The sequence below is a fragment of the Pholcus phalangioides genome, unplaced genomic scaffold (genome assembly GCF_987345545.1).
Source record: "Pholcus phalangioides strain wild (caught in Gottingen) unplaced genomic scaffold, Ppha-v1.0 ptg000015l_1, whole genome shotgun sequence".
Classification (NCBI taxonomy): Eukaryota; Metazoa; Arthropoda; class Arachnida; order Araneae; family Pholcidae; genus Pholcus; species Pholcus phalangioides.
This window is the reverse complement of record NW_028301608.1, coordinates 67,775,559-67,787,679: the sequence shown is the minus strand read 5'-3', so window position 1 is coordinate 67,787,679 and position 12,121 is coordinate 67,775,559. Positions and strand designations below refer to the sequence as shown.

At 38.0% G+C, this 12,121-nt stretch overlaps 1 protein-coding gene across 1 annotated transcript in view; it reads right to left on the bottom strand.

Moving 5' to 3' along the window:
- Window positions 1-12,095, bottom strand: part of Pex7 (peroxisomal biogenesis factor 7) — a 32,297-nt gene extending 20,202 nt beyond the window's left edge. The window contains exons 1-4 of the mRNA XM_089244186.1: window positions 11,612-12,095; window positions 8,713-8,888; window positions 5,295-5,330; window positions 3,783-3,860 (exon numbers count right to left, since the gene is read on the bottom strand). Of these exons, the coding sequence (XP_089100312.1) occupies window positions 3,783-3,860; window positions 5,295-5,330; window positions 8,713-8,888; window positions 11,612-11,723 (402 nt within the window). The 5' untranslated portion in view covers window positions 11,724-12,095. The remainder of the gene's footprint in view (window positions 1-3,782; window positions 3,861-5,294; window positions 5,331-8,712; window positions 8,889-11,611) is intronic.
- Between the last annotated feature and the right edge of the window lie 26 nt (window positions 12,096-12,121).

The following is a 12,121-nucleotide window of genomic DNA, read 5'->3' as shown; positions in this document are numbered from 1 at the left end:
CCCTCCAAAGAATCTGGTATCTACTTCATCCCATGCAAGAATTGTGAAAATGGATATATTGGCCGAACTAGAAGAAATCTAAATATTCGAGTTCTCGAACACCGAAAGCATGTTGAGAAGGGACGGACGGATAATTCGGCTATTGCCCAACACTGTGGGCAACATTCACATTATTTTGATTTTGATAAAGCGTTTGTTTTTAAAAAAGCAACACACAATTCTGAGTTGAATTTTCTCGAGGGATACTTCATCAGAACATGCCAGAATTTCCTCGTTAATGATGGAAGAAACACACCACCTATTTCGTCAGCTTGGACAGGCTTTATTAACCTCAGTCGTGACAAAACTTTCAACACTTTACAACAGATGGCTCCCCAATTCGCATCCAAAGACCACTCAGACGCAGCAAATACAAAGGCGAACTCTTCGGACGACCAGACGTAAACATCACTCTTCCACGATTCATTCGTGTGAATTCTGACCACGAAGTCCTGATGACGGCTCTCCATTGAAGAGCTGAAACGCGCCGACCATTCGACCAATTGAATTTATTTGTCTTAAAAACGTGGCAATTTTTGTATGAATGTAGTAATGCTTAAAGGACAAACAGACATACATTTGTTTTTATATCGATTTTAGTGGTGCTCTTGACACATTTCCAGACCACTAAAGTGGCCTGCTACACACTGTCAGATCATTCAACTGACTTGTGGCACATTTCCTGATGACTCAAGCAGCCCGCGGCACACTTTCAGACCATCTGAATGACTACCAGCACATTTTAACTTAACTCAATCTTTTGAAGAGTGTGGGGCCACTTCATTGATTTGAAAACATGCCGCAAGCCACTTCATTGATTTAAAAATGTGTCGCGGGCCACTTGATTAAGTGATCAAGAACAGTACCGCAGGTTATTTGTGTGATCTGTAAATGTGCCGCGGATCATTCAAGCAATCTGGGAATGTGCAGCGGGCCACTTGAGTGATTAGAAAATTTGCCTCGGGGCCACTCAATTGAAGTAAGAATTCACTGTGAGTCACTCGCTAACTCTGGAAATATGCTGCGGGTCATTTAAATCAGGTATGAATGTGCCGCAAGCCACTTACTTTATTTGTAAGTGTACTGGGGCCACATTTAGGCCATGGATTGAGCAAATCCACATGTATGCTTTAAAATAAGGGGCCATTCAAGTATTATGTCAGCAAATTTTTAGCCATTTTTGACCCCCCTCCTTGTCAGAAAAAGTCAGCAAAACTCTGACCCCCGTAAGCAAAATTTTGTCCCCTTCCTCCTAATGCATATTGGTGGGATCAGAGGCGTACGGAGGGGTGGAATCCTGGTTGGGAGCTCGTGGTCCCCCCACGGACAATCAAAAATTTATTTAATGCAAAATATATTTTTTAAAAGAATTAAAATTTCGAAAGAAAATATTTTTATATGTTATTATAATCAATTTCTGTCAATTTCAATGCTATTTGAAGGCTAAGAACTCAAAGTTGCTCAAGAAATTCATTGCAACCCTACCTCTGAGCCCTTGGTAATCCTTGACCAGCGGTAAACATTTGACCTGTGCGGACCAAATGTGGCCCTGGGGTTATGATATGGCCTGTCCTTCTCAAACCTAATTTTGTAAAAAGGAACCAAGTGGCACATTTACAGATAGCTTAAGTGACCCGTCGCACAATTCCAGACCATTTAAGTTATCTGTGGCACATTTAGAGATCCATTGAGTGACATGTGACACAGTTTTAAAGCATTGGTGCAGCCACCAGTGCGGTTCTACATCACTCAAGTTATCCACAGCACATTCCCAAATTATTTAAGTGATTTGTGGCATAATCACTTGTATGACACGCGGCACAAGTCCAGAGCACTTAAGCGGCCCGCGACATATTTCCAGATCACTTGGATCCACTAAGTATTTAGAAACCACTAAAGTGGCTCTGTAGGGGACTCAATAGGGAGAATGTTAGTTCAGGTACCCACAAACTAGAGAAAAGTTTTATTTGTTTTTCGAGCACTGAGTAAGACGCCATTAAGAATATTTCATATTTATATTAAGGGTTGGTTGATGATATAAGTAAGAATCATCCAACCCCCCCCCCCCCCCCCCGTCATCGTCATCAAAAGTCAGCAAATCGGAAATTCCCCCCCATCGACGCTGACGTAATACTTGAATAACCCCTAACATACCCGAAAGTTATTTTCTAAAAGTTAAAAAAAGTGAGTTCCCTCTTCCTCCCCCCCCCCCCTTCCGGTAAAACCAGACGTGGCTCGGGCTCTGTCACCTAAAGCTGGGATTTCCTAGAAGCAGGTTTTCTGCGCTGCATGCAACATGAACCACCCAGCACAACACGCGTCCATTCAACAATAAGAAAAGCAGTACGACTGTTTCCGTACAGAGTGCATACAACTCAAGACATCGCTTTACATTGGGCGTTATTAGCCGACTGCTTCTGGAAGAGTTAAGCGGCATGTCTGTGCCACGTGTTTCAGCGATCTTTTTATTTTCGTGTTGTACTATTTCCCTTCCTTTCAAACCGGAGCATAAATGCGATAGAATAGCTGACGTCAAGGTCAAATACTATATAGCCGTCCTGTGCTGATGCGCCACGCTTGGAAAACACATGATTATATAACATTTCTGACGACACGAAATGATCCAGTTCGGTTCACGCGACGCAAAAAGCCTACTCCTAGGAAAACCCGGCTTCAGGGATGAACGCTCATTACGGGATCCCAGGAGAGAAACCTATAGTCTCTCGTGGAATCTCGTGTGTGGATGGATAGAGCTTGTTTTTTTCCCTCCTTTTTTTTGCCTTCTTATTTATGGCAATCAATCTACGAAACAGATTCGCTTTTCCCACCGAGTTTTTAGCAAGAAATTTTTCTTCTTTTTTAGTAGTGAGTTGTGATGCGAATAAAATATGTCAAAAATGGAGGGAAAGCAGGTTTCCCTTTTTTGCGGTTTCTCAGAATTTTCATAGTGAGATTTTGGCTGCAAACAAAAGGGAGGGAGGGATAAAATAGGAATAGTAGGAGAGAATTGTGGTGAAAAAGGATGATTGCAGCAAAAAGTAGGAAAACAGGAGGACATTTCTGAAAAGTAGGAAAAATAGGAGCGCTGCAAGGTCTGTATATGTTGGAATGTGTGTGTATATGTTGGAATGTGTGTGTGTATATGTTGGAATGTGTGTGTATATGTAGTGAACCTGACGTGAAGTTTGTTTCTGTGTAATGCTTATTCTATGTAGTGCTTCCATCTGCCACTAATTTTTCTAACTATGAGTGAAGTGTAATGATTGAATAATTGTATTTGTTGTAGGCATGTTGCTCTCTGTGGCGAGTCTTTTTATTGGGGGATCGGCTAGCATTCAAGCCTAGAAGTTGGGAACCATAAAATCAAGAAACTGAAACCACTTTTCCGTATTAGTTTTTCACAAGGAATTAAGTGTGTAATTATTGGGCGGTCTATATAGTTACCATCCTGTATATACAGCGACAGTTTGAGAAAAAAACTCTACCCATGTTGGAACTATTTTTGGTGCTCTCAACCAAATTTAATGGAGGACACTTTTTTTTGCTCTGATTTGCTACCACTCTTAAAACAACACCTCATGCAGCCACACTGCCCAAGAGCCACCCCTGTATAGCTATATCTGTAATTGATATAAAATACAGGACAGTCCTAATTCACATAAAACAGTTATTTATAACAAATCATTAAACTATAAAATATAAATTACAATCATTAATTTTTAATGAATTAATTACATTCTCACCATTTTTACTGTTTCATCTGCTCCAGATGATATAATGAAATCTTGGCTATTTCTTGGCGACCAATCTAAACCATACACCTAAAATATATAATCGTAGCACGCATTAATTATATGAATAAGATGCTATAATACAAATTACGAGCAATTTTTTAGGAACAGAACAAAGAACATCAATTTTAAAAATTACCATATTCTTTCCCTCTTGAATATGTATTCAAGATTCACATATATATGCAAATGCACAACAACATGTAAAACCAAGAAAGATTCCAAGAAAATACAAACTTATAAAATTAGAATGGGTAGATATGTGAGGAGAACGAGAATATTCTCCTGGATGTAAAAATTGGAGAATAATCAAGAATATTCATTTTTCTTTTAAATAATGCATTTTTTTTTTTACCAATTTTAATTATATTATGAAATTATATCAGTTTTCATTGCCTAAAGCATTTAAAACAAAGCAATTTTAAGAATAATCACCCCCCCCCCCGTGACAACTTTTAGTTCGAGAATATTCTCAGAATATTCCCCTAGTCATGAATGAGAGGTTTTAAAATTTTGGTTATGAAGATTTTAGAAAACTTTTAAATTAAAACCTTAAAAAGTTATTTAAAATTAAATTTTCAGAGATTAGTACAAAGCAAAGAGTAAAACCAAAGTTGATTGACAAAGAAAGTTTTTCTCTTCTTTGAAAAAAGAAAGTCTTCTAAGAAAGTTTATAATTTTTGTTAATTGCATTTTTAATTGGGTTGCTGTATTTTTAAATATATGACATCCATATTTTTATGAGCATCTTTTTCTCAGCCACCTCGTTGGGCATTTTGCCTGTTGTGGCGTTTATTTGTAAGCTATTCTTATACAATCACCTTCATTCTAAGAAGATACAGAACCGTTGTTTTTTTTCAATGCACACACATTTAAATTCTGTATCACTCATATTTTTTTAAAAGTTGTGCAACTCAGCCATGTTGGTTTAATTTTCTTGCTTTCAAACTTCAATATCCCCGTCAAGGAGAGACCGGAGCAAAGAATATTCTCAAAGGACTACTATTATGAATTACTAGAGCACACAGTAATATTCTTATCAAAAATAATAAGAATAGACCTATTATTCTCAAGTTATTTATAGAGTTAATTTATTATAATACATGTTATTACAAATATTCCCGAATACTCTCTGGAAGGACTATTATAAATAAGTGAAGAATATTCTCATCGCAGAGAATATTCTCTGGAAGGACTATTATTAATAACTTCAGAGTAATTTTTATTTTTTGATAAGAGAATACTCCCCAATAATTTATAAAAATGGTCCTTCCAGAGAATATTCTCAACATTATATACAACTATATTATAAATAAAAGAATATTCTCATCAAGAATTTATAAGAATATTCTCAAGTTATTTATAACAGTAGTCCTCCAGAAAATATTCTTGAATATTCGCCTAAAGATTATTCTCGAGAATTTTACATCTCTAAGAATTGGAATTATATTAATAAAAATTTACCTCTCTTTCATGTCCTCTAAGAACTGTAGGTGGAAGCTAAAGAAAAAAAAAAACATTACTTTTTTGCATATTTAAAGACAACATTATTGCAGTATTTGTCAACAGCTAATCACGGTTAAAAATACCAAATCTATAAGAAAAATATGACACAATAACTTTCTACTATGTTACATGTGAATTAGATAAGTCTGAAAAAAGAAAAACTCTATATTTTTTAAAAAATTCTACAGACATAAATGTTTGAGAACATTTTGCTTTTATTCAAAAACTAATATGGTGTAGTGTCATCTTTCACTGCAATTGTACTCTTCTGATCAGTTTTGATAATGTTCCAAAAGCATTTTGTGCAATTCCTTTTTCAATAGAAAGCTAGTTGTGACAGAAGTCATACATCTTTGCAAGAATCACAACTGACTTTTATTCAAGTTTTCTGCAGTTTTTGAACTTCTAGGTGCAAATGTGAGCCCCAGCCTCCCATATGAAAAAGTTTCCCCTCAGAGAGCATGCAGACTTTCAACACAGTACTTAGCTAACATAACATGAATATTCAGGCATCTGCCATTTTCACTTCAAAATATAGAAGTTAGATGACAACACCAGCATAACACAAACCATGCATAATTTTAATATAAATATGTTATGGCTAAACACACTCAGAACACTGTTATGTATCTACTTCACCAAACACCACCTCCAGCCACATCACTATATTACAATTTACTGCAAATTAATGAGATGGATTGGAAACGAAGGCACTGTCTATTGGTGGTCGCCTTAAGTTCGTTAGGGAAAATATCTTATCTATATCCTCCCTTGGGTTTGAACCCGGGACCGTGACAGCAATCTTCATGGTGGTAGATGAGTATCTTACTACCACGCCACTCAGACGCTTTACTGTTATATATCTGGCAACACCAGCAAATATGCAGTTATTGTTATGTGAAGGTAGCAACGGAGAGCCAATAACATGACGGAAACGGGTCTGTTTAAATGTTGTCCGTAATAAAATAGTTAAAAATTACAGCTTAGTTCATTAATTAATCATAAGATCGGCTTTCTCATCAAATACAATAAAGTTGGCAGTGAGTGAAAAAAAAAAATCAAAAATGGCAGACATCGACGATCTAGTAACTGTTCTAAAAAATTTTTCTCGAAGCTAAATAAAACTACTACAGCACCCTCGACCAGTGTCAACATGAAAACGCTTCTCCAGTCACAATCAATTTCGTTTACAAATACAAATACAACGCCACAACAGGCAAATTGCCCAACGAGGTGGCTGATCCCCGAACCAATACCTACTACTGCTACACCACACATGCAACCCCCCCCCCCCCCCGCGGAACCCCCCAACGAATCGGTACGTGCGGGAATGTGCGTGCAGTGCAACCTGACGTAAAGTTTGTTTCTGTGTAATGCTTGTTATGTGTAGTGCTGTCATCTGCCCCCAGTTTTACTAACTATGAGTGAAGTGTTATGGTTGAATGATTTACCGTTGTAGGACTGTTGCTCTCTGTGGCGAGACTTTTTAACGGGGAGATCGGCTCGCATTTGCGCCTTGAAGTTGGGAACCACAGAAAACCAACTTCAGCCGACCACCACTGTGGGGTTCGAACCCGGATCCTCGCATCACGAGTCCGGCACTATAACGGCACGGTTTGAATGCTATGGCGAAATCTAGCTAACAAAAGTTTTGAGAATATATACAAAGGCTCAAAAACTACGTCCAGCTAAAAGAACTCACAGCTTCAACAGCAGTTCTAGTTGTGAAAGTGTCGCCGAAGCGAAGAAGACCGTGTTAATCAACTGTTTCAGATCCAAGTATTATCCATCTGCCTTTCAGTCTCATTCCACTGGACCTCCCTTCATCGAAGACGTATGACAACCTGCTAAAAATTCTGAAAGATCATCTCTGCAAAAGGGTGAACATCCTGATGTAGCAACACAAGTTTCTTTGCCAAACAAAACTCCCGGGTGAGCTGATTTATATCGCTACATTAAAAGAACTTTTGAAAACCGCCAAATTCAAATCTAGTTGTGAAAGTGTTGAGTGCTCAAAATCTGTCATGAACCTTATGCTTCATGCTCAATTCATAGGATTACAGGATGACGAAATCCGCAAAAGGATCCTACAAGCTGAACTGACGTTCGACAAAACACTTGAAACTGCAATAGCGATTGAAGCTTTGAAAATAAAGAGCTCTACAAGAATAATTACAATTCCGGTGTGAATAAAATTACACAATGCAATAACAGTGGAGGTAACAATGGACGGAAATCGACTCCACATTGACGTGACAGATCAGCAAGTCAGAAGCAAAACATCAACTTGGGAGACATCGGGTTGGAAAATGTGTCTCTACTGCGGGAAAAACAACCACCAGACTCAAAACTGTCGAGTGAAACACAAGCTCTCATGCCAGATGTGCTTCAGAAAAGGTCATATCCGTAGAGTATGCATTACAGAGCTCCTGAAACAGAAAAATAAGGGTGTATCTGAAGGAAAAAGTGTTCAATATGTGAAAAATCCAGATCATTTTCAAGTAAGCCAAATTGTTGATATATGCATCAACACTGCTGAAAAGATGATATAATATATCCAGTCATTCAATTTAATGGGAAAAATTGCCATTTTGAATGTGCCTCTGGTAGTCGTGTGAGCATCGTGAACATAAGTGAGTACAGACACTTGAACCTAAATCTTCAAATAGTAAAAGCAAATATCTTTTTCCGAAATTATACAGCTGAAATTTTCAAACCCATAAGATACGTCAAAGTGACTGTATGCCACAATGTTAAATCCAGTGAAGATGAATTATATCCTGCCAATTTGAAGAGAGAACCTATCCTTGGTCGAAATTGGATGAATAAATTGAATATCAACATAAATGACATTCATGATTCCACAAGTGTGAAGTATATTCCAGTGTGTGCCAGGGTTTAAGCTATGGTCGCATTTTGCAAAAAATGTGAAAGAAAATCTTAGAATGCGAAAGTAGTAGCCACTTTCGCAAAAATGCCTACAGGAGGTACAAAACGAGAAGACATCAAACCATAAATCATTAGTATTGTAGCATTTTGCTAAAGCTTTTACCCCCATTTTCGCTTTTGTGCTGTAAAAATATCTGTCCAAGTATTGTCAATGAAGACTCTAATGTGTTTGAACAGACAGTGGGCAAGATTCCAGATTATACATGCTCCCACAAATTACGGAAGTGGTTTCAAAACATCCTAAGAAAATATTGCTATATAAGGATTCACTGTAGTGGAGGATATTTATTGAAAGTTTAACATTAGACTATAGGCAATTCCAAGCAAGGTCTGAAAAAACCATAGCAGAGGAATTTATCATAAAATTGATTATCATTGCAACAAGGTTTCACTTATTATTTCGAGAATAAATATAAGCAGTTCTTACAGTGTTGTCAAATGTATTCCATATCTGCAAAGCACCATCTCCACTGCTTGTAGCAATTAAATTAGGATCATGACTACTCCAACACACATTATATAGACCATCATGCCAATCGTACCTCAGTGTAGGAAAATAACCTTCTCCTCTTGATTGTGTTATAATGAACAAGGAGCCTTTGCCTACAACCAACATAAAGGAAGAAAATACATTAAAAACAATTTTCAATTAATATCTTAAGGGTAAGCTTCAGACCATGTGGTTTCAGAAACTTTGCACTGTGCCAGGTAAAAAACAAGGATGAACACTCCAGAACTAGACAAATCTTACCCAAAGCATGTGATATTGTATGTGTGTGTGTGACAGGGCTTTTTTTTTTCTAACCACATGCTAATATAGAGAATATCGATTAAGGCATGTATTATTTGCATACTCAACATAGACACATAAATTTTTAGAAATTTGTCCAGTCCTGATGGCCTGTGACAAGGAATTGGGCAAACTGAAAAAAATTAAATTAAATAGGTGTATAGGAATTGGGAAATAAATTAATAATCAATCTTCATTTGCAAGTATTTTTTGTAAAGAAAATCACTGAATAAGATTAATAACCTTGTATGAGCATGTATATAGTCACGCTTATATAACCACAGTCTTCCCAGTAATAGTTTTTTTCTTGCCCTACTACAACGCGAGTCACCCAGTGATAATCTATTCACTCACCAATAGGAAAAACAATACGACTGTTTTGCTACAGAGCCAAAGACGCCTCATGCCAGCGTCTCCCTCAAGCATGATTGGCCAACTGGTTCTGAAGTTACAGGCACATATATCACACTCATTGCTCTATGAAAACTCTTTTTGTTGATTTGTTAAATGCACGATGGGGGGGGGGGGGGCAGAAATGGCACCACGATGCAGTTACACACAGAATTCTCACAATGCCACAGTTAAGGGATTAATACAAGTTTACACCCCCAAAGAGGAATGTTTTGCATTGTTCAGCAACGAGCCCTCGGCTAAGTAGAAATGTTCTGCAGTAAAAATCATTATAGTGTTTTCTATACTTTTCTTACAATTTTTCCAGACTGTTATTCTGCAGTGGCACTGATTGCTACTGTGGTGGTTGAGTGGTCATAGTGACAGACTCACATCGTGAGGATCCGGGTTCAATCCCCACCATCACCACAGTGGTGGTCGGCTGAAGTTGTTTTCCTATGGTTCCCAACTTCAAGGCACAAGTGCGAACCGATCTCCCCATTAAAAAGTATCGCCACAGAGAGCACCAGGCCTATGATGATTAATTCAATCATTACACTTCACTCATAGTTAGAAAAACTGGTGGCAGATGGCAGCACTACACATAACAAGCATTGCACAGAAACAAACTTCATGTCAGGTTTCACTACATGTACATGCACGTTCCAACATGTGCCAATTCACTAGAGGTTTTGCGAAGGAATATGGACGAGGTGCATGTGTGGTTTAGTAGTAGTGGCACTGATTGTCCAGCAATGTACGTCCCAAATTTCGGCCTATTCTGCTTTGGGGGTTTATACTTATGTGTACATGTATATTATAGATATTAGATCACATGTTTTTCACAGATGACAAATAGTCTCATCTCAGTGGGTATGCCTATAGTCAAAATTATGACGCATGTATGCACAATAATATCTACTATCATGATGCCCTTCTAACGAGTATCATTAAAATTCAACATACTATTTCATATAATATGGGTTTTGAATAACTGCATGTTATAACACTATTTTGCAACTGGTTAAATATTGTTATAACCAAGTTAGATAATTAGATAGCATATAGACTTACAGGGTGAATTTCACCTCATCTGCCAAACCAAAAGGGGGTGATAGACGAGCTCACGTGAAGCATAAAACCTCTTAGCAACTCTGTCTTATTTCCAACTGTTTCCGAGTCATGGTTGATAGAAAGGAAATGCATCAGGTCTGAAAACCATAAATTTCTGACGTTTTTGAAAGGTCTACATCAGTGATTCCCAACGTGGGCATTAACGTCCCCTTGGGGGCGATGGGAAGTGTTCCAGGGGGGTGATAGAAGCTATGGGTATAACATAGAATCGCATGGGTTAGATTGTGTTGGGGGGGGGGGATGGGAGGGAAAAAATTTTGAAAAAGGGGACGATGGGACAAAAAAGGTTGGGAAACTGTGGTTTATATGCAAACGAATCACATACTTGGAAAGAGCAGAAAAAATCTGATAAGGTGGCAGCATTTCTATCAGGAATCTGGATTTAATGGTGAGCTAAAAGTGCTGAGAAATTGGTAAATTGAATTGTCTCCAAAATCTATAATTGCCAATTAAGCTAACATCTAATTTCAGTCATGTATTGTGAACAAACGACGAGCTAGAAACAAAGATACGGTTTATTGTACACTCTTTCGAAAGCTTGTGGAATGAACAAGTTTTTGGTAGGTTTGACTAGTTTTAGCCAGAAGGATGTTTGCTGAATCTGCGATTACAGATTTTGGTGATAATTTGATATTGAACTTCACCAATTGTTCTGTTCTTGTAGCTTGCCATGATATTCAGATGAAAATGGTATCACCTTATAGAGGATTTTTTTCAACTCTTTCCAAATATGTGCTTAGTTTGCACGTCTTTCAGAAACATCACAAATTTGTTTTTTAGACTTGACACCCATGATCTACCATAACTCGAAAACAGAGATAGGAGAAGGTTGCTGCAGTGTTTTACGCTTCACTTGGCTCATCTATCACCCCCTTTCATTCTGCCGATCAGCTGAAGTTCACCATGTTTACTATGTCTCAGGGGTGAGAACACAAAATTATACAAGAATCAAATGTTTCCTAAACATTAAACAACACGTGCTTCTACAAATTATAACGAAGTTGAACATAACCTGCAATGCCGTAGTTCTCGGAGGCTGCACATGCTAGTAGCTCCGGTAACGTCGGGGAGAACTTGACGCTGTACCCATGATAGTTCGGCGTGGTACAATTATTCACTTTCATTTTAAGCCGGACACCAGCCTAAAACTTAAAAGTGTACGCACATACACAGTCTTATGATGAAACGTCCCGAATAAAAACGAAGGAACGTCTTTTCCGACCGGTAAGATACACGAAAAGAAAGGTTTCCCTGTTAGTCAGGTAATAGAGATTGCAAGGTCGAACACTGAGATGATTCCTAGCGCAGCAAAGTTCGTCGTTCATAACCGGGCATTTTTCGGATGATTAATAGCAATAAATTAGCGTTTAAAGTTCTATGAAATCGTAAAAACTCGTTCTCTCGCCATCTGCGACGATCATTCGACCGATGATGCCCTTTACACCACCGAGCACCTGTAAAAATACCATCTCCGTGAGGGCATCCATGATGTCTCTGACGTCACGATATCACGTGGTTTTGT